The sequence below is a fragment of the Candidozyma pseudohaemuli genome (genome assembly GCF_003013735.1).
Source record: "Candidozyma pseudohaemuli strain B12108 chromosome Unknown scaffold00007, whole genome shotgun sequence".
Lineage (NCBI taxonomy): Eukaryota > Fungi > Ascomycota > Pichiomycetes > Serinales > Metschnikowiaceae > Candidozyma > Candidozyma pseudohaemuli.
Genome location: NW_020194441.1, coordinates 515,102 through 536,507, shown reverse-complemented (window position 1 = coordinate 536,507; position 21,406 = coordinate 515,102). Strand labels below are relative to the sequence as shown.

The following is a 21,406-nucleotide window of genomic DNA, read 5'->3' as shown; positions in this document are numbered from 1 at the left end:
CAATAGTCACTCTGCATGCACATGAAGCCCTAATAGTAGACGTTGATCCAACCAAACCAATTACCAAACCAATTTTTCCACTTAAATAACACAGATTGGTCAGTAAGAAACCCAATCAATAAAGAATACACACCATCCCAATCAAGAGATCAATAACATGCGAAGCGTATAGGCAAAGCTTATCTCCTTTCGCAGCCACCATCTCCACATCTGTATCCCCAAAAGGGCCACACACACAACAAAAGAGCCATTTCAATCTTTTGCACCGATCCTTCAAATCTCATTATATATGTTCATTATCAATCTTTTCATGACCCCCACCTTGCATGAAATCACACATTGACTGACCTCGCACCAATGCTTCCAGAAACACAAACCACAAACCTCCCCAAACACCGAAACACACAAAATTCAGCCAACGTATATTTTATTCAAGATTACCAAAAACCCTCCCCTAAAAACGCCTGCCTCCTTATCCACCTCCACCGTTTTCTGCTTGGTGATGTTGCCTGGTCCTGCAGGGCCTCCCACTACTGCTTATTTTCCCTGGATCACATCTGCTTTCTTCAAAAACCTCCTCCATACCACGCCGCAGCACCCACAATGCTGCTACGGAAGGAGTTCTCGCTGTTGCGAAAACGTGTTCTGCTGGGCGTGCAGCCGAAAAACCTACTTCTGCCGAAAGTGAAGAAAATAGGCATCCCAGACGAAACAACCATTAACAGAGGCACGATATGTGTGGTCAGCCCGAATTCCTTGGACACCAAGCACCGCCTGAACGAAATGAAAAGCTGTTTCTTCTTGCCCCTTTCGATTGTTGAGAACGGCCTCAACGACAAGCCTTTGCATACCTGGAACATCAAGTCGGTTCAGTACAACGACACCAGCATTAAGAGCTCGACCCGGGCGCTTGAGTTTCGGATTTCTCGAAACAAAGACCATTTGTTCTTCTGCTACGACAACGCATTCGTGGACAAGATGGCCGTTCCGAGAAACACCATCGACAAGATCTTGTTCAGCCCTCTGATGGACTGCTTCTTGATCATTTTGCACAAACGCTTTGGCCAGATCATGGTCAGGTACGAGCCACGGGACGACGAGCACCTTCTACGATTCTTTCAGCAAAACGAGGCCCGCTGGGGCCCTGATTGTGTTGTCTCCAGAGTAGACAACATTGACCATATTTATTCCAAGATCTTGAAGCTGAGAGAGCTGCTCAACAAAGACCCACAGACGCTCGTTCGTGTGGAGTCTGACCATAATGAGAGTTCCGAAAGCGAAACTCAACCTCCTACTGGTCGCTCATCACCGGATCTGGTACTTAAAAGCGGCCTACCGAGCCTACCGACACCTACTAAGAGACTCGACGGCAGGGCCACTAGATCAGCAACGCGATCAGCCCTGCAAGATTCCGAGTTCAAGGCCGTCTCCATGGGTGACAACGGAGAAATGCTAATAGAAGGAGAGGATGATGAACCCAAGGAGCAAGAGGTACCAGCTCCGTTCGACCCACCTCTCAAGCATGCTTTAGCAAATGGAAAGAAGTTTGCCATCGCCTACAACGACTTCAAAACGCTATACAATAATGACTGGATTAACGACACACTTATAGACTTTTTCATCGCCTACGAGATAGACAAGGCTGTCTCCGAGCTCAAGCTGGTGAGAGAAGATGAGGTTTACGCTTTCAACTCCTTCTTCTTCACAAAGCTCATGTCCAAACCTGAGGATCAGGAGGGCCCTCCAGACTACTACGCCAACATCCAGCGTTGGCTAAGCAAGGTTGACCTCATGTCATACCAGTCCGTTATCATCCCCATAAACGAGCATTTGCATTGGTACTGTTGCATAATCAAGGATCTCCCTAAGCTATTACGAGCTGCAAAGCGTCGTCAAATAGCAGAGAAGAAGGAACAGGAAGAAGACAGATCAAATAAAGGACCATCTGCGGACGAGTCACCCAAGAAGCCTGACCCAGTCTCAGAGGTATTTGTCTTTGACTCCCTCCGCCATCGCCATCCTAATATCGAGGAGCCCCTCAGAAAAATCATCGACCAATACGCCCAAGACACCTATGGCGTTCCCATTCCTGCTGACATGATCAAATTCACGAATGCTAGAGTACCTCAACAGCGCAATTTTAACGACTGCGGTATCCATGTCATTTGCAACGTTGGTAAGTGGCTCAGTGAACCTGTGGTATGCGAGAGAATGTGGAGAAAGATGCCAAAGAATTCAAGAGGATACTTCAACATTGGCGAACGGTTGTTGATGCGCAAGAAGCTCATTGATTTACTCTTGGAGCTTCATCTGAAACAACCGCCAGATGAGAGCAATAGTGGATCATGCAAGGAGGAGGATGAGTCGGACGATGAAATTGAACTCATTTCCTACTTCTCTTCAAAGCCAGATGCCACATCTGAACCAGCTCCAGAGCCTGCTGAATCTACCGCAGAGCCATCACTGGAGTCCATCTCAGATGCGCAAAAGCAAGAACCAACGAAGGTTGTCAATTCTGAAAATGTCGAAAAGAAGAAGGAGAAGGAGCCCGAGAAAGGCCAAACGAGTATCTTTGACACCCTCCTCACATCATCCAAGAAACAGGCCTCTGAAAAGAAAGAAAAGACAAAAGAGAGTCCTCCAGTCACCATCAACAGAGCTACTTTCGGCAGAAGGGAACTGGACGATGCTGCTCCTAAGAAGCAGAGGTCTCCAGTACGGACACTTGATCCCAGAGCCAACCAAAATCTGGTCTTCACATCCAAGAAAGAGCCTACTTCTGGCCTGTTTTTGCAAATCGAGCATCCTCAAATCAGACGCCTTTTGCTCCGCCTCAAGGTCAAACCTCACACAGTGGACTTTTTGAACCTGTTCTTCCGTGACCACAATCGTCAGTACGGTCCAGAGAAGCAGCTCGCGATCCAGGAGTTCGTGAACAAGTTCAACTTTTTTGACCCGAGCTCAGAATACATGCAATCGGAGCTCCTTATCAGTGGATTGAAGGAGACTTTCAAAGAGCCGGCTGCTCCAATGGAAGAGCCTTTCGTTATTCAAGATGCTGATGACAGTAACGGAGAGCTCAATCGCAGTGTGGGAGATCTACGCATCAACAGTGACAATCCCTCATATTCTGAACCTGAACTTGAAGACATCAAGCAAAAGCTGCTGAGAAGTGATGGGAGTGATCTTGAGATTCTCGACGACAAATGGAGAATTGTATCCAACCCAGACTCGTCCTACAAGAGTAGCTCCCCGAAAAGCTCGCCTGCATCTAGAAAGGCATTGAAATCCCGGAACGAATTGAATGGCCAGGCCAATAGTGGTAAGGGAAAACTGGGCGAGGACTTCTTACTGTTTTTCTCGTCCAGAAAGGCCCTCGGACCAAAACGCAGACGTTTGGATGCAAGATCCGATTCGAGCCGTCGTGCAGACAAGAGCGTCTAGAGTTAAATGGGGTGGATTTCCTGTACATACTGTACCGTGAAGTAACCTACTCACCGTTACCAGGATCTATATACTTTCTTCTGTGACTTCAATGGCAGACAACGCAGCAGAATCCACGGACGTGAAGAACGCTCCAGCCCAATTGAACTCTCTGGAAGAGCTCAATGAAGTGCCTCCTGCCCCCGCCACTCCACCGCCTCCTCCAGGTCCTGAGGACAAGCCGGTAATGAATCCTATCTACAATGCCACCTCTCCAACTGCTACTATTCTTTTCATCAGACAGACTGAGCTTTTAGGGTCACCCGGTATGAACATGCACACTGATGTATTTTCCAGTGTGTCCGTACTGCTCAAGTCCAGAGTGGACACCTCAGATCCTTCTATCTGGCCCGGAATAACGGAAGATACCAACAACGACTACATTAGAAGCGGAAAAGTGAAGACCGTGGAGAGTGCAATTTTGGACGGTATTGCCAAGCAGCTTCGTGGTGTGGTGTACTTGAAGACGGCGCAGGTCAAAACACACATTGATAAAACAAGCTACACGAGTCTTGCGAAGCGTGCCAAGCTGTCGCTTCTGAACGAGGACCAAGCTTTGTTGGACAGCGAGAATGTGAGCGAAGACTTGAAGGAGCTTTTGCTGGTTTTCACCTTCTGTGCTAGAGAAGTGGTGCCTGACGCGTCCAACGAGCTGGTTCCCACCAACTTCATCCTCAGAATCGCCCCCGTGGTGGCTGCTATACCAGGTTTGAGCAAGCAGGAGATTTTGGCACTTTTGTTCAAATTCAACTCTTTGAACAGCCGTCTTCACAGAGATGAGTTCTACTACAAGTTGAGCCGTACCTTGGAGGAGTTGGTGCCAGAATCTTTCAAACACATCGCACACCAAGGCATTGACTTGACTGAGGTCTATAAAAGCCTTCTTCACAGCATCTTTGATGTTTTACAGGACCAAGAACTTCTCGCCAAGATCTTCGACTTCTGGTTATTCGAGGGTTATGATTTCTACCACCGTTTGATCGGTGCCCTTTTCCAAGAACAGGAGGCCACTATACAAAAACTCTCTGGCGACGAACTAAGTGACTTCTTTTTCGAGGATCTCGTCAAGGGCTTAAGCGAAGAGACTGTCGCACATGCGTTACAGGTGGAACCACTGTTGATCAAGTTCGAGAATGAGTTCCATTTGATGAGCGCCAATGCCATGAGCGGCAACTACAACGAGCTTTCGAATCTTAAAGAGGCAAATGACGATCTCAAATTCAAGATCAAGGAAATGAGATCCAAGATCGACAGCCTCAAGAAGACCCAGGACGAGATCTCTGGTCAAGAGACCGACTACACTTCTCAGCTTCGTGAGGCCAAGCACAGACGCGAGGAGCTACAACAGAGGACGAGGGAGTTGCAAGAAAAGTATGCTCACTTGACAATGAAGGAGAATCTTCATAACACAATCACGGCCAACGAGGATATCTCTCGCCAGAACCATGAGTTGGTGGAGCAGATTGCTACTCTTGAGAGACAGTTAGCCGCCAAGAGGATCAAGCTTGGCAACACTGTTGGTCCGTTGGAGAAGCAGGAAGAGAAGGTGATTGAGGAGGCGAGCAAGAAGGTGTCTGTTGAGAAGGAGCACGAAGTGGCTGAAGCAGCTGAGGCAGCTGCCATTGCGGCCGAACCCACCCCACCTGAACCGGCCAAGCAGGCAAACTAATAGGGATCAAGAGATAAACGGGACTTCCGAAGTCAAAAAATACCAGGTTGTTGGCATGTATTTTGCCTCAGTAGAGTTGACCACCAGCAATGCATGCTCATGCTCTTATCTGTCTCACCTGAGACACCAAGAAACGGTGCACCACATTGTTAGGTGATCCCTTAAAATATCCAAAAGAATCGTGTCCATGAAGTCGTATCCAAAAACAATCACAATTCAAAAACAAAAAATGAAATCCTCGATCAAATCACCACTTTTCCAAAAGTGTCGTCTCCACTGATCTGTGACGACCGGCACAGAAGACATCAGCACTTTCTGCTTCTCTAAAGCAACTACTCATTCTACATCCACATGCCTTCTGTCGGAATCGTTGGTGCTGGCTTAGTGGGCTGTCTAGCAGGATTAGCTCTCAATGCCAAAGGCTTTGATGTTACTATTTTTGAATTGAGACCAGATCCTAGAAAGGAGGACTCCAGGGCCTCTTTGAGATCTATCAACTTAGCCGTGAGCGATAGAGGTATCAGGGCTATGCGTTACGTGGACAAGGAAATCGCCGATAGAGTGCTTAAACATGTGATTCACATGAAGGGCCGTATGATTCATGACATTTCCGGAAAGAAGCAGGAGAGCCATGTGTACGGTCTCTTTGGAGAGAGCATCAACTCGATCGACCGTCTTTTCTTGAATAAGGTGCTTTTGCAGGAGCTCAACAAGGTCCGTGTTAAGGTGTTCTTTGACCATAAGCTAGTGGCGTTGGTCAATGGCGAGCAGCCTGAATTGCAATTGGCTGCGAAAGACGGCTTTGATAAGAAGGTCAAGTTTGACTACGTCATTGGCGCTGACGGGGCCCATTCCCAGTTCCGTTACCAGATGCAAAAGGGCATGAGAATGGATATCTCCCAGCAGTACATTGACATGCAATACTTGGAACTCTCCATTCCTAAGGTGGCTGGTGCTGCTTCAAACCACCCATCTCGTTTTGCCATTGACCCAAACCACCTTCATATTTGGCCCAGGAAGGACTTCATGTTGATTGCGTTGCCCAACGAGGACGGGCTGTTCACACTGACCTTCTTTAGTCCCTGGTCGGTCATGGAGCTGTTCAAGCACAATGCAGACCTGTTTTTGGCTTTCTTCAAGAAGCAGTTTCCCGATGCTTTTGAGCTCATAGGTGCCGAAAGACTCAGCTACGCTTTTCTTCACCAACCACGGTGCCTGTTGATGCAGGTTTCTGTGAACCCCTACAGCGGCCCTAACCACAGAACTCTTCTTATTGGCGACGCTGCACACTCAATGGTGCCTTTCTACGGCCAGGGCATGAACTGTGGATTCGAGGATGTCCATGTCTTGATGAAGCTTTTGGACAAGAACCAGAAAAACCTCTCCAAGAGTATCTCTCAGTACACAGCAGCCCGTAAGGAGGATTTGGATGCCATTTGCAAATTGGCGCTCGACAACTACTACGAAATGTCCACCAAGGTGGTGGATCCACTCTACCTCTTGCGCAAGAAGATCGACTACGTTTTGGGAAAGCTAGGCCTGGGCTCGCTCTTCACATGGATCCCCATGTACACGATGATCTCGTTCAGGGGCGATATCCGTTACTCGGACGCTGTTAGGAGAGAAAAGCTGCAAGCCAAAATCTTGCGCTGGCTTCAAAACGGTACCGTTGCTGTATTGGCGCTTGTGGTTGCCTACTACGTTCGCAAGTTCAAGAAGCGGAACATCGGCCGGCTCCAGCTCTAGGTGTGATCAAAAATAGGCTTGTTCAAGAGCGATTTCTATTTGTCACCTTGATCCCCCAGCCGGTCATCTGCCGTTGCCTAGACACTGCATTCTTCACTTCTCACTCTGGCGCCCTGGTACTCCAAGCCCAGAGATCATACACCACAATCTGTAAAACACTCATAGAGAACAATAAACGCCCACGGTGGCAAAACCAAGGCGAAAAAAAAAAAATCAAATCCATATCCCGGGGCACCCTCTATTATCGCCACTTGTGTGCCCGACACAAAAGCCCATACTGAAAAATTTATCCACCAGACAGGACCATCACAACCTGCAATATACACCATGTTACGTCTGTCGATCTACAGACAGATGGCCGTGCCGGGCGTCAGTGCCGGATTCAGACACTTTTCTGTGTCCGCCGTCGCCGCCAACCAAAACCAGGGCAAGCTGCCTCTTGAGGTCTTCTTCAACACCTTCAAGACCGAAATCAAGAAGTCCAGCGAGCTCAAGGACAACATCAAGGCTTTGCAGGACGAGACCGGCCGTGTGGCCGAGAGTGATGCATTCAAAAAGGCCAAAGAGGCCTACGACAGAGCCCAAAAAGGTTCTTCCGCTGCAGGCAAAATGGCCAAGAAGACCGCTACTGCTGTGGGAGGAGCTGCTTACAAAGCATGGGACTCTCCTGTTGGTAAAGGTGTTCGTCTCACGGTGAAGACCGGAGCCGATGCCGCCGACAAGGCGTTTGACCCTGTCAGACAGACCCAGGTGTACAAGGATGTGAGTGATGTGATTGACGACGGATCGCTGAACATGTACGGAGGATTCTTGACCAAGGAGCAGAGAGAGGCATTGAGAAAGAAGGAGCTACAAGACAGGCTTTTGAAGGGCAAGGTGTGGAAGCCCGTGAAGGAAAACGAGAACAGCCTGGGTGCGCTTGTGGCTACTGAGCACAAGGCTAGAGGACCCAGTGCGTCTGAAAAGTGGGAGCAGTTCAAGTTGAAGAACCCCGTGGGCCGTGGATTCGTGTACCTCAAGGAGAAGTGGGAGGACAGTGAAAACGGGTTGATTGCGCTTATCCGTACCATCATCGAGAAGGTGACCGGTTTCTTCTCCGAGACCGAGCAGGCCAAGGTGATCAAGCAGTTCCGCATGATGGACCCCAACTTCCGTGTGACCGACTTCACCAAGACCTTGACCAACTACATTGTGCCTGAGTTGTTGGACGCCTACATCAAGAACGACGCCGAGGTTTTGAAGAGCTGGTTGAGCGAGGCTCCCTTCAACGTGTGGCAGGCCAACAACAAGCAGTTCATCCAGCAAGGCTTGTTTTCCGACGGCCGTATCTTGGACATCCGTGGTGTCGACATTGTCACCTGCAAGAACCTCCAGCCCAACGACACCCCAGTGATTGTGGTGAGCTGCAGAGCCCAGGAGGTTCACTTGTACAGAAAAGCCAAGACGGGCGAGGTGGCTGCTGGTACGCCCGACCATATCCAGATGAGCACGTACGCCATGGTGTTCACGAGGGTTCCTGAGGAGATGGACAACGATGTGACTGAGGGCTGGAAGGTGATTGAGTTTGCCCGTGGAGGTTCCCGTCCTTTCCACTGAGGAGATGACGACTTTGTAAATAATGCATGCGCCGGACCGTCGGCAGTAATGAAGGAGTGTAGGAGAGAAGGTCAGTTTGGCATAGTTTTAGAAGTTGTGGAGGGGAGTTTACAGTATGTGTGGCAATGGGGGTAAAGGCATGGTTTCATAGTTTTTCAGACTTACGCGAAATGGTTGCAAAATGGTGATAACGATGAGAACTATGAATTTAACAAAGTGGTAGAAGTTGAAGTATTCAATGGAAGTTGCGATTTTGTTGCATTTCTAGTAGGAACCTGTTGAATGTATTTATTTGCCGATTCGCTTCAGACGCCTATATCGGCCAGTCAAGTACATACTATTCGATACCCTATTTCGCAGCCACCTTGATGGTAGCAATCATTAGGGTCACACGACAAGAAAGGCAGGGAGCTTTAAAAGTATACAGATCTCGTAGTTACGCCCCATGAAGCTTCAAAATCCACTTTTAAACAAATTCCACAACATTCGGTCATCACCAACCCGGGTGGTCCGTATCTGAGACACCCAGCAATCAATATACCACTACACTAGAAGCATGAGAGTCTTCTGCTTTCAATTGCTTCGATCTTGGAGATGAATAGATGCAACATAAGCGCCAGCATGTGAGATATATCTTGTGCAATCTGTTGCATTGGCCTAAAGGTGAGTGAGCCTACTCCAATCACATGTCACAGCAATTTGCCTCATCTAACTCACAATTTGTCAATTTCACCTACCAAAGAAACTAACCTATACCACTCCGAATAAATCCAAACCCAAAGGCGCCATTAGGTTCACCATTTCTCACCGACACTCGGCAAGTGTGGTGCTTTCGCAGCCACTTGTAAGGTCCTGTCTCAACACGTCACCATACTACCACCAGAGCTCATGTGAGGAAAGATGATAATCCAAGTTCATAGACTTCTTCTACTTTTAATGATTAATCAATTCTCAGTTTTTTGAATCATCGGGGGTCGACTCCTGACGTGTACTTCTAAGCCTGACGTCTTCGCACCCTTGCACCAGGGACCGGTGTGTTTTTTTACCACCAAAGTGTCAAAAACTCCCAACCAGATCATGTCGGACGGATTCGCCACAAAAGAAGAGGTGGAAAAGATTTTTTCCAAGTTGAGACAGCACCCGGCCAACCAGGTCTGTTTCGATTGTCCCAACAAAAACCCCACCTGGACCTCGATCCCATTTGGCATTCTCCTCTGCCTAGAGTGCTCAGCAGTGCACCGTAACTTGGGTGTTCATATCTCGTTTGTCAAGTCGCTGAACTTGGATCAGTGGCAGAGAATCCAGTTGAGACACTTTAAGTTTGGCGGCAACCAGGTCGCCAAGGAATTTTTCACGAAGAACGGTGGTTCCCAATACGTCAATGGTAAAGCTGATGCCACCACCAAATACCAGAGCCCCGTGGCCAAGAAGTATAAAGAAAAGCTAAAGAAGACCGCCCAGCAGGACGCCTTGAAGCACCCGGACGAGGTCACGCTAGATGACACCCTGGATCTGTTGTCGTTGGTGGACGGGTCCCTGTCAAGTGCTGCTGCTTCCACGGACGACTTCTTCTCCAACTGGAGCAAGCCAATCAACCTGACCCCTTCCCCCTTGGGTCTGAGACCTTCTACGCCTTCTGCAGTTGGTTCGAACGGCGGTTCGGCCTCTGTGTCAGGTGACGAAGCGGCCACCAGGAAACCTGCCGTGAGAACTGCAGCAGCCAGGGCTAAGAACAACGCCAACGCGTTGGCCGCCAAAAAATCGATCCTCGCGGGCAAGGGCAACGGACCCAGAACGTCGCGGGCGGCTGCCAGGAGAGTGAAACAGCAGGAGGAGGAGATTGATTTTGAGGAGCTCGAGAGAAAGGCCAAGGAGGAGGCCGAGGAGGCCAAGAAGTTGGGCTACAAGCCCCAGGCAGAGCCTGTGCTGGAGCCTGCCCCTAGAGTGCCTAAGCCCGTGTCGCTGTTGTCGTTGGGCAGCTCTTCCACGCCGGAAGAGACCCCCAAGCCTGTGGAGGAAACCACGGTTCAGTTCCAGAAGTTGGGTTTCGGCATGACACAGGGCGGCAACGACACGTCTAGCACCAAGAAGAAGTACAACGACGTTGCCTACACGGGTGAGGTGGCCAATAAGTACGGCAAGCAGAAGGGTATTTCTTCGGATGAGTATTTCGGCAGAGGCCCTCGTTTTGACGAGAATGTGAAGCAGGAGGCCCAGCAGAAGCTCCAGGCTTTCAACGGCAGCCAGTCGATCTCATCGAGCTCGTACTTTGGCGAAGAGGAGGAGGCCGCACAGGGTCCACGCAGAAACCAGGGAGGATTTGGTGAGTTTGAGAGCGCCGCCAGGGAGTTTGCGCTGAAGTTCTCTGGTAACGCCAACCAGGACCTTGACGTGTTGAAGGATGCATTAGAGGACGGAGCCACGAAGTTGGGTGGGTACTTGAGGGACTTCTTGAGGTAAGAGGTTGAGCACAACGGCCAGGCCCAGCGGACCCCGGCCACTGATATTTAAGGTGATGGAAGCCACCATAACGGTTCCGGCGCTAATACACGAACAGTTATTTTTCAGAAAAGCAGTGCTTGAGCGGATCCTACACACGAGGCAGCCGACCTAGCCGTGTACTGTAGCATGCTTCCTTTTTTAGGGAAACAGGATTGTTCCATGCCGTCACGCCGATCGTGCAAAGCTTATTAGCGAATCCATGGAGGGGAAATCCTTGATCAGCAAGAGGTGTAGGAAATAATGAATACGCCATTGGCTCAAAACACGGCTCCTTTGTTGCCGGAGTCACGTTTCTGTAGGTGTCATTTTTTCATCGCCGGATGTACAGAATTAGTCCGTACAGGTGTGGCTGGAACACCGGCCTGGCACCAATACGGAAAACGCATTTCCCAATGGAAAAAGCTAATTTTGCTACAGAAAGCGTGAATCTCCAGGATGACCTTTTTTTCTCGAAGAGATCTCGTCATGTTGTGAGGAATCCTTGCTACACTGCCCAGCGGCTAATTGCAGCCGCCCTGATCCTTGGTCCTAGACGCTTGAGGGAGCCTTCCTCCGAATTTCAAGGAAACGACTGGCGTGGAACAATATGGAAACTGTGACGTCATGGCGCCCCGCCTCAGGCCACTTCCCGCAAAGCCAAAAGAGTCAAGTGATTTTTTTGAAAAAACTACCTGGACTCAGTGACTTCGGAAGTCCACGGAAAGCTGAAAGAAATGGCCCAATTCGCGGATGGGTCGCCTGGCTGGCTTAGCCCTTTTCGCGGCGTCACTTTCGGACTGGGTTGGATGGAGCGCCCGTGCCGGGGGTGTTTCTGGGCCAAATGGGGAAAAACAGAAAAACGAAAAAAACACCACGACACCACGACACCAGTTTGCCAAAATCCACCAATCATGTTCAAGAATTTGCCTCGTCGAACCACCCTGATTTGAGCTCGGAGCGCTGAGAGCAAGCCCGGCGGCTAGGGTGGGGGCGGGGTCGAACGCAGGTGGTCGTAAATGTCTGGGGCGCGCTGGGGAACCTGGGGAGCAACATTACACAATCGCAGCCGGGATTTACGAGTGTGCACTGCGGTGGCGAGTTTTGGAGGAGGAGACGAAAGGTAGGAAAAAAAGGAAATAGGGAAAAAATCGCCAGTGGCGTGGAACCTTGTTTGGGTTTTGTTGATAATGAAACGCCAAACCTAAACTACGTCATCAGGGTGTCTCGATAGATCGTCTTGGACGTGCCTCGACTATCGCATCCGCACGGCTGGCCCACAAAGAGTATTTCATCTTCGATAGCTGGACCTTCACTGTACCATGAATGAATGCTATTACATAGGAAGCTCAAAACCACACACAATCCACATATCCCACCCATTAATATACCAATGTAGGCACCGTAGATCGAGGATTCCTGGGGCTTCCAGGGAGGGGCATGCAGGTGTGGGGGCCGGCTCGGCGCCGTGGCAGTGGCTCTGGGTATAAATAGAGCCTGAAATCCCCAAGATATTTTGTGCCCCGCTTGACACATTTTTATCTCTTGGCTCAGTCTTGGCCTGCTTTGACAGCTCCCGCATCATGTCTGAAAAGGTAAACCACGAAACCGCAGTCGACCTGTCCTCGCTGACAGAGCAGAAGTCTGTGAATGACTCCTTGCTACCCTCCGGTGCTGCCCAGGACCGTGAGGGCGAGAGAGGCAATATTTTATCTCAGTACTCGGAGAAACAGGCCATGCAGATGGGCAGAAACTACGCCTTGAAACACGGCCTCGAGCCCGAGCTCTTCTCGCGTGCCGCCGCCTTGGCCAGAAACCCTGGCGACTTCAATTCCATGGACTTTTTGTCCGAAAGCGAGAAAGTCTCCTTGCACAAGGAGGTCACCGCCAGATGGCACATTCCTCGCAAGTTGGTCGAGGTGATTGCCTTGGCCTCCATGGCCGCTGCCGTGCAGGGTATGGACGAGTCCGTTGTTAACGGAGCTCAGCTTTTCTACGTCAAGGCTATGGGCATTGACCAGATGAAGAACGCCGATTTGATCGAAGGTTTGGTCAACGGTGCTCCTTACTTGTGCTGTGCCATTGCCTGTTGGACGTCCGACTTCTGGAACAGAATGCTAGGCAGAAAATGGACCATTTTCTGGACCTGTTTCATCTCCGCCATCACCTGTATCTGGCAGGGTCTTGTTAACTTGAAGTGGTACCATTTGTTTATCGCTCGTTTCTGTATGGGTATTGGTGTGGGTGTCAAATCCGCCACCGTGCCTGCTTACGCTGCTGAAACCACCCCTGCTACTATCAGAGGCTCCTTGGTCATGCTTTGGCAGTTTTTCACTGCCGTGGGTATCATGCTTGGTTACGTCTCTTCCCTTGCTTTCTACTACGTCGGCCCCAATGGTATTTCTGGCGGCTTGAACTGGAGATTGATGTTGGGTTCCGCTTCCATTCCTGCTATTCTTGTGCTTTTCCAGATCCCCTTCGTGCCCGAGTCCCCTCGTTGGCTTATGGGTAAAGACAGACACAAGGATGCCTACGACTCCTACAAGCAATTGCGTCACACAGAAATCGAGGCTGCTCGTGACACCTTCTACCAATTTGTTTTGCTTTCGGAGGAGAAATCCTACGTCGGTGTTCCATCCTACAAGAGAGTCTGGGAGATGTTCACCATCAGAAGAAACAGAAATGGTGCCTTAGGTGCCTGGATCGTCATGTTCATGCAGCAATTCTGTGGTATCAACGTCATTGCCTACTACTCCTCGTCTATTTTCATCGAGTCCAACTTGTCTGAAGTCAAGGCCATGGTTGCCTCATGGGGTTTTGGTATGATCAATTTCCTCTTTGCCATTCCGGCCATTTACACCATCGATACATTTGGTAGAAGAAACTTGTTGCTTACGACCTTCCCGTTGATGGCTATCTTCTTGATTATCACAGGTTTGAGTTTCTTGACTCCCGAGAGCAATGAACATGGAAGGTTAGCAGGTGTGGCCACAGGTATCTATTTGTTTACCGCTGTTTACTCCTCTGGTGAAGGTCCAGTTCCGTTCACCTATTCCGCCGAAGCGTTCCCCTTGTACATTCGTGACTTGGGTATGGGATTCGCTACAGCTACATGTTGGTTCTTCAATTTCATTTTGGCATTCACCTGGCCAAGATTGAAGAATGCCTTCACTGTCACTGGTGCTTTCGGATGGTATGCCGCGTGGAACGTGGTTGGTTTCTTCTTGGTGTTGTGGTTCTTGCCCGAGACCAAGGGTTTGACCTTGGAAGAGTTGGACGAGGTGTTTGGTGTATCGCTCAGGAAGCACGCCATTTACAGAACAAGAGAGCTCTTCTACAACATCAGAAAGCACGTCTTCAGACAGAAGCTTGACCCATTGCCTCCACTCTACGCCCACCAGAGATTGGCCGTCACCAATCCTGAATGGAACGACAAGGCCGAGGTCTCCCACGAGGAGGAAATCTAATTTTAATTGAATTTCACGAATATACGAACCATTGTTGATGCAGAGTAGTAGATCCGAGAAACTCGGTAGATGTTCGGGTCGGGTGATTTCCGTTCCAAGTTTGTAGGCACCAATGACGTTAATGAGGAGTCAGGTAAACACTAAGCGAGTCATACTGATGTAGGCTTGGACACCATTTTCGAAAAGAATAAACATATGTGACTGCAACCATCTGATGAGACATCAATCAGTATTTAAACATGCTTTTTCGATGTCATTGGGAACATTTTCTATTAGAATCGTAGAATCTTCAACGATGCATGCTACCGTTAAATAAGCTCCAGACTCAGCGAATGCCACTACGTAAAAATCAGTTATAATATGATTTATTCGAACCAACTATCACATATAATCATAACACGGCTCTTCTCAGGGTAATGTAGTCGAAAATAGGAAGGAATAATTTATATCGATAGCCCCTGGACTCTCCTCACTGGCTGCGAAATACACAGATAGTGAAAAATCACCATAAGCTATGAGATAATCCATCCTATAGGAAATTGCCAATTAGATATAAAAACACGGCCTCTATGCTCACTCATATGAGGCGAAATCTGCATCTCTTGGAACTCCCCATTTCGGCTAAATACCATGGTAGTTCCATAGAACAATGGCAACCATACAGTCGTCCTAGCCAATATCCATGTGGTAATTACTAACCCGCCGTTTTGACAGAGAGGTAGTAAAGTAGACCTCGGGAGTTGGAGCAATTTATTATAACCAATGGATAACCACCAATTGGACCACAAATCTACTTATCAGTACCACGATGGAATGCACCTCTGAGCCTCTCCAGAAAACCCAAACACCCCTTATCTCCCGGCAGCCTAATTCAAATCATAAGAATTCTGAGTAAAAATCGCTTATTCAGCATTTACTTGACATTTCCACTTGCTACTTCATCAAAGAGTGCCCCGGTGCTGCTTATCTACTTGTGCACACAGCCCTCGGAGTCCTTCTCATAGGTCCGCTATCTGAAAAACCGGTAGGCCTATAGCCGAGATCGTCACCCAGTGAAACAAAACGGACGATCCCCTCCCAAACTCGCCAATCAGGTAATCACAAACATCCTTAGTAACGCTTTTTATTCCTCGATTTCTGTTATCTGAAGAAGTCACCCTGACTCCCCGCCTCGGTGACTCTGCTTCGGCTGCGATAAGAGATTTTCCATCCAGATACATCATCCAACATCCACAAATCACATACCCATAATCTTACTTTTTTTCCTCTAATTCGTTTCCATGATCGTGATCCACAAGATCCTCGGATGCCTCCCCTCAATACCGCCATTGTCAAGACCACTTCTTGGTTCCTCCGGCCGGGTATCTCCGTGACTCTTATGTGGGGAAAGCGCGGGCCATATAAATACTGTAGTTCTTCCTGTTATCGAAAAAAAGATGCCATGTCGTTGAACCAGCAATACCTCGTGTACCTCGCCAAATACCCGCTTTTGACGAAGCTGGCGACACTGGGGGTGCTTGCAGCACTCAACGAGATGATCGCTCTGGGCGTCTCTGGAGACGTGAAAAAGACGGAATTCAACCTTTTGGGCGCTAAGATCAGAATCAGACACGTCTTGAGCCCCCGGATCTTGCAAATGGTGTTCTACGGCGCCTGCATTGCCACCCCGATCTCCCACAACTTGTACGGCGTGCTCAACAAGTTCTTCACCGGGAAACTCACGCCGAGAATGAAGCTTCTTCAGTTGTTGACGTCCTTGTGCACGGTGACCCCGTGTCTCAGTGCAGTGTACGTGGCGTGGTTGTCGTTCTTGAACGGCTACAAGTCACAGGGTGCTGGATTGTTTGGCGAGATCCAGCGTTTGTTCCGCGTCTTGACCTGGGGACTCAAGAACAACTTCCCAACCGTCTACAAGACGTCTTTGGGCACCACTGTGGTGGCCATGACGGTGGCCCAGAACTTCTTACCTCCTGAGCTCTGGGTGGTGTTCTTCTCGTTGGTGTACTTTGTTGTGGGTACGATCCAGAACACGAGAATCAAGATGCGTGCTCGCAGAGAGAGGGAGAAGAACGAGAAGAAGGAGTAGCGGGCGGTATAGACGGAGAAAATGTGACTTTGATGTCGTGGGTCTCGTTAGGAGGTGCCAATAGTGGCCTTGAAGGTGCTGGTGCTGACTTGAGCACAGACAACTAGGATACACAGAAACATATGATTCACTCTTTAGCATTCAAGGCATGATATGGTAAAAGAGGCAGCCATTGGGTAGGTTGCAGTAAGGCAGCCATTGAGTAGATTGAGTAGTTGAGCACCTGATCAATTGGAAGTAGAGTTTTCTGAATTACCGGAAATGTCTACTGGAACTCATCTCATCTGTCGCTTCAGGAATTTTCAGTATCCCAACCATCCTCAGCTAGAAGCAACCATCGACCCAATCATCCAAAAAATCTATGCATCTGACCCAATTGACTCAATTGAGTCATTATGCTAAAATAGAAATGGATTGAATTCAATGCTTTGTCGTACCTTTCCTCGGGTACTGCCCAGATTAGTAATGCAAGTATTCCCCCACACTGGCTGCGAATCCACTCGTATACCTCCAATTCAACCCACCACAATCCCAAAGTAGCTCAATCAAAAAGCAGCATTTAATTAAGATACCTCTCTAAAATCAAACTCACCATCAACTTCATAAAAAAAAAGACTACACAGGTGAATATTCTTTGTAGTGGGCCTCCCCAAAAGGCGTCCTACATGCAACCAGGGCAGCAAGGCCCCACATAGTCCGAAAACACCATGTTTCTTTCTGCTGCCAGAGCTAGACCTCAATTGCGTACTCCGCTCAGAATGCTTACTTCCCACGCCGTGATCTTCTCCACCCACGGAGAACCCAAAGACGTTTTGAAAACACATTCCTACGAAATCGATGAAAACAGCATTGGTCCAGGCGAGATTGTCTTGAAGACCTTGGGTGCACCAATCAACCCCAGTGACATCAACCAGGTCCAGGGCGTTTACCCTAGTCAGCCTGAAAAGAACACTGCTTTGGGTACTTCGGAGCCCCTGGCCGTTGGCGGTAACGAGGGTCTTTTTGAAATCATCAAGGTGGGCTCCTCAGTGAAGGACTTCCAGGTGGGTGATTGGGCCATTCCCACCAGCGTCAACTTCGGCACTTGGAGATCGTACGCTGCCTGTGACGCCGAAAAGATGATGAAGGTGCCCAACCCAGAGCAGTCCAAGGCTGCGGGCAAGAAACAGGGTCTCTCTCTCAACCAGGGCGCTACGCTTTCTGTGAACCCCCTCACCGCCTACTTGATGTTGACCCACTACGTGAAATTGACACCTGGCAAAGACTGGTTTATCCAGAACGGAGGCAATTCCGCCGTGGGTAAGTTTGCCTCGCAGATCGCCAAGCTCTTGGGCTTCAACTCCATCTCGGTGGTGAGAGACAGACCCGAGATCGAGGAGCTCCGCAAGGAATTGACCGAGGTTTGCGGCGCCACCCATGTGATCACCGAGGAACAAAACAACTCCAAGGAGTTTGGCCCGCAGGTGAAGCTGTGGCTCAAGGAGTCTGGTGGTGAGATCAAGCTTGCGTTGAACTGTGTCGGTGGAAAGTCCAGTGCCGGTGTTGCCAGGAAGTTGGCACCCAACGGTTTGATGCTTACATACGGCGGAATGTCCTACCAGCCCGTGACGTTGCCTACTTCGTTGCACATTTTCAAGAACGTCACCAGCGCTGGTTTCTGGGTGACGGAGTTGTTGAAGAGCGACCCCAACTTGAAGAGAGAGACCGTTGACCGCATTGTGGAGTGGTACACCAGCGGCGAGCTCTTGGACGCTCCTCTGAAGGAAAACGAGGTTGGCGACCAGGAGGTGGCTCAGGTGGTGATTGACGCTATTGCTGCCTCCAAGTCTGGTAAGCAGCTTGTCAAGTTTTGATAGACCCGCCTGCGGCACAAAATGAAGTGAAGAGAGGACAATTGTGTGTTTTGTAGTCTTTGGCCTGGTTTTAGCTGGCCTGAAGTCTCTGGAACCAGGCATAGTCCCTAAGTCCACTACATTGGTCATACGAGAGACTGAGGTCATTTTGGTCTACTCCTTGTTCTATGGATCAAGTAGTGCAAAGGCAACAGCAATCGTAACATTGGTCATGACCATCCTCCATAAGCCTAGTATTTCAATGAGGCTCCACATTCTCAGCTTCCACCATATCAGTCAACCGTACTGTAAATGGCTGCGAAAAGTGTAAATGCCAGTGTCTCAGATCACATCGATCAACCACTTGCACTTTTCGTAGAGAACAACCGATTTTCATCAAAAAACCTCCTCTCTATTTATAGCTAAAAATCTATCTGAACCGCCACATCGTTCACCCTATTGCCTGAAGCCTACCGGAAGTGTACTCCCTGCTTAAGCCTGTTCATGTGAACAGCCGAAAAACCTACACAAAAAGAAAAGACAAGGTTCCAAAAAGAAACGACAATGCACTCTGACCACTCGGCGACGAAAAAGCCACCGACTTTTTGCTTCGTCCCATTGTCCCAAAACGCTGTCTCACATTGCACACCGTCTCACATTAGACCTCATCGGCACCTCGGAATCACCGCGGTAAGTCAAACCCCACAGAAGAAGTCAAAAAGGCCATAATGGAAAGACGGATTCAAATTCGAAGCAAAAGAGCAAAAAAGCGTTTTCCAAAAACAGACCCAGTTTCATCGCCCACCACTACATCTCAAATGTCTCAGTACGCCTCTCCTCTTTGTTCGGTGATCTCCGGGCTGCGAAATCCACCGATTCCGTCCTACTATAACTTGCACTGACCATCCTCACAAAAGCTACTCCTCCTTTTTTTCTCATCACTTTTTTTTCCAGCTCTTTGTCCTGACACGCTATCTGTGCGTTTAGCCGCCGCCGCATCAACGTTTTCTTGCAAACCGGACCTGTTATCAGCGCGAGCCTATCACTGTCTTCTCCATGTCTAGAGCCTTAGCTTCAACCAACGTCCTTGTGGACGACCAGGTGGCTCCAGCCACGGTGATCTTTTCCATAGAAACAGGCAAAATCCTCTCGATCGTGAACGAGGTGCTCCCCGCCTCTCACCAGACGCTCCAGAACTTCAACGTGCTTCCTGAGGACTACAGAGACGTTTCTCCCTTGGTGATCATGCCCGGCTTGGTGGATGCCCATGTTCATTTGAACGAGCCTGGAAGAACCGAATGGGAGGGTTTCGCCACAGGCACCAGGGCCGCCGCTGCCGGAGGTGTCACCACTGTGATCGATATGCCTTTGAACGCTATTCCACCCACCACGACCGTGGCGAATTTTAACCTCAAAATCAACGCCGCCAAGGGCCAGACCTGGGTGGATGTCGGCTTTTGGGGCGGTATGGTTCCTACAAACTTGGAGGACTTGGTGCCTTTGATCCGTATGGGTGTGAGAGGCTTCAAGGGCTTCTTGATCGAGTCCGGCGTGGACGAGTTTCCCGCCATCACACCCAACTATATTGTCAAGGCGATGAAGAAGGTTAAGGGAGAGCCTACGATGTTGATGTTCCACGCCGAAATGCAGCCTCACAGTAACCCTCCAGTGTTGGCACTTGGAGAGGGCGAAAGAACCCCCAAGCTTGTGGCCAACGAGGAGCACGATCTCTACGTTCGTGGCACGGACTCTGTGGAGATTGAAGAGAATGGACCAAACGGCTACGACGTGAAGGTCACCTTTGATGACTGCGAGAATGGAGAGATCGAGGAGCTCGCATCTGACGATGATTTAGAGGCAGACCCCAATGACGACCCTGTGGCTCTTACTGCCGTGGAGGACCTCAACCTCGGAGACTCGGCCACCTTCTTGCCCCGCAAAGTGGCAGATCTCGTCAGCGAGCACAACCCAGACAACGAGTACAAGTTGTCTGATAAGGAAAGACGCAAGTCTGTGGAGGAGGTTCCTCACGAACAGAGAGCCGCTTTGGCGAAATCGCCTTACCTCCAGGGCTCGGAGCCCCAGTTTGGTCGCTACGCCAGATTGGCCAACCCCAACCACCTGGAGAACGTGGACGAGAAGAGCGACACTGTTTTGGCCAAGCCTAACGAAATCACACACAAGGTGCTCAAGGAGAACCACGAGGACCCCATCGTGTTGGCACAGCAGGAAGACGACGCTTTGGCCAACGTCGACCCTTCGCTTTACGCTTCTTTCCTCGCATCCAGACCAGACAACTTCGAGACTACTGCCATTGCCGAAATCATCAACTGCTCTTTGAAGCACCCAGAAGTGCCCCTTCATATCGTCCACTTGGCAACTCACGAGGCCATTCCCTTGATGAGAGCAGCCAAGGCCAAAGGCTTGCCCATCACCGCCGAAACATGCTTCCACTACCTTTCCCTTACTGCCGAAAAAATCCTGGCATGCTCCACTCACTTCAAGTGCTGCCCACCCATTCGCTCGGACGCCAACAGACAGCTCTTGTGGAAGGCTTTGCGTAGCGACATCATCACCACTGTGGTTTCCGACCACTCTCCATGTACACCAGAGCTCAAGGGCCTCGAGAAGGGAGACTTCTTTTCCGCCTGGGGCGGAATCTCTTCCGTTGGTTTCGGATTACCCATTTTGTACACTGAGGGCCAGCGCTTGAACCCACCTGTGCTGCTTCAAGAGATCACCAAATGGTGCTCATGGAACACTGCCAAACAGGTTGGCTTGTCACACACCAAAGGCAAGCTTGCAGTTGGCTACGACGCTGACATGATTGTGTTTGACCCTAACGCCAACTACGTTGTTCGCAATGAACAGACTTTCTTCAAAAACAAATTGACTGCCTACGACGGTATGGAGTTCACGGGCAGAGTCATCGAAACTTTGGTCAGAGGTGTTCCTGTGTTCGGCTTGAACGAAGGCCACTCGGATATGCCCATGGGCAAGCTTCTTCTTGAGCCACGTGTTCTTCAGACATAAATATATAGCATCCATA

At 49.6% G+C, this 21,406-nt stretch overlaps 9 protein-coding genes across 9 annotated transcripts; all 9 read left to right on the top strand.

The window, feature by feature from the left end:
• Positions 1 to 603: 603 nt before the first annotated feature.
• ULP3 (SUMO protease) lies at positions 604 to 3,444 on the top strand (the record flags this gene model as incomplete). Its single annotated transcript, XM_024858552.1, has 1 exon — positions 604 to 3,444. One exon carries the CDS (start codon positions 604 to 606, stop codon positions 3,442 to 3,444), a length of 2,841 nt encoding a protein of 946 aa, XP_024713462.1.
• A 91-nt stretch (positions 3,445 to 3,535) lies between these two features.
• On the top strand, positions 3,536 to 5,152 carry C7M61_003202 (uncharacterized protein; the record flags this gene model as incomplete). The annotated part of the gene is made up of 1 exon (XM_024858551.1): positions 3,536 to 5,152. The coding sequence occupies one exon, from the start codon at positions 3,536 to 3,538 to the stop codon at positions 5,150 to 5,152; it is 1,617 nt and encodes a 538-aa protein (XP_024713461.1).
• A 351-nt stretch (positions 5,153 to 5,503) lies between these two features.
• On the top strand, positions 5,504 to 6,898 carry BNA4 (kynurenine 3-monooxygenase; the record flags this gene model as incomplete). The annotated part of the gene is made up of 1 exon (XM_024858550.1): positions 5,504 to 6,898. One exon carries the CDS (start codon positions 5,504 to 5,506, stop codon positions 6,896 to 6,898), a length of 1,395 nt encoding a protein of 464 aa, XP_024713460.1.
• A 327-nt stretch (positions 6,899 to 7,225) lies between these two features.
• On the top strand, positions 7,226 to 8,494 carry TIM44 (protein translocase subunit; the record flags this gene model as incomplete). Its single annotated transcript, XM_024858549.1, has 1 exon — positions 7,226 to 8,494. The coding sequence occupies one exon, from the start codon at positions 7,226 to 7,228 to the stop codon at positions 8,492 to 8,494; it is 1,269 nt and encodes a 422-aa protein (XP_024713459.1).
• A 1,077-nt stretch (positions 8,495 to 9,571) lies between these two features.
• On the top strand, positions 9,572 to 10,954 carry GLO3 (ADP-ribosylation factor GTPase-activating protein; the record flags this gene model as incomplete). Its single annotated transcript, XM_024858548.1, has 1 exon — positions 9,572 to 10,954. One exon carries the CDS (start codon positions 9,572 to 9,574, stop codon positions 10,952 to 10,954), a length of 1,383 nt encoding a protein of 460 aa, XP_024713458.1.
• A 1,601-nt stretch (positions 10,955 to 12,555) lies between these two features.
• Positions 12,556 to 14,439, top strand: HGT19 (Hgt19p; the record flags this gene model as incomplete). Its single annotated transcript, XM_024858547.1, has 1 exon — positions 12,556 to 14,439. The coding sequence occupies one exon, from the start codon at positions 12,556 to 12,558 to the stop codon at positions 14,437 to 14,439; it is 1,884 nt and encodes a 627-aa protein (XP_024713457.1).
• Positions 14,440 to 15,880: 1,441 nt separating this feature from the next.
• Positions 15,881 to 16,525, top strand: C7M61_003197 (uncharacterized protein; the record flags this gene model as incomplete). The annotated part of the gene is made up of 1 exon (XM_024858546.1): positions 15,881 to 16,525. One exon carries the CDS (start codon positions 15,881 to 15,883, stop codon positions 16,523 to 16,525), a length of 645 nt encoding a protein of 214 aa, XP_024713456.1.
• A 707-nt stretch (positions 16,526 to 17,232) lies between these two features.
• ETR1 (Etr1p) lies at positions 17,233 to 18,378 on the top strand (the record flags this gene model as incomplete). The annotated part of the gene is made up of 1 exon (XM_024858545.1): positions 17,233 to 18,378. The coding sequence occupies one exon, from the start codon at positions 17,233 to 17,235 to the stop codon at positions 18,376 to 18,378; it is 1,146 nt and encodes a 381-aa protein (XP_024713455.1).
• A 1,035-nt stretch (positions 18,379 to 19,413) lies between these two features.
• DAL1 (allantoinase) lies at positions 19,414 to 21,390 on the top strand (the record flags this gene model as incomplete). Its single annotated transcript, XM_024858544.1, has 1 exon — positions 19,414 to 21,390. The coding sequence occupies one exon, from the start codon at positions 19,414 to 19,416 to the stop codon at positions 21,388 to 21,390; it is 1,977 nt and encodes a 658-aa protein (XP_024713454.1).
• Positions 21,391 to 21,406: the final 16 nt, after the last annotated feature.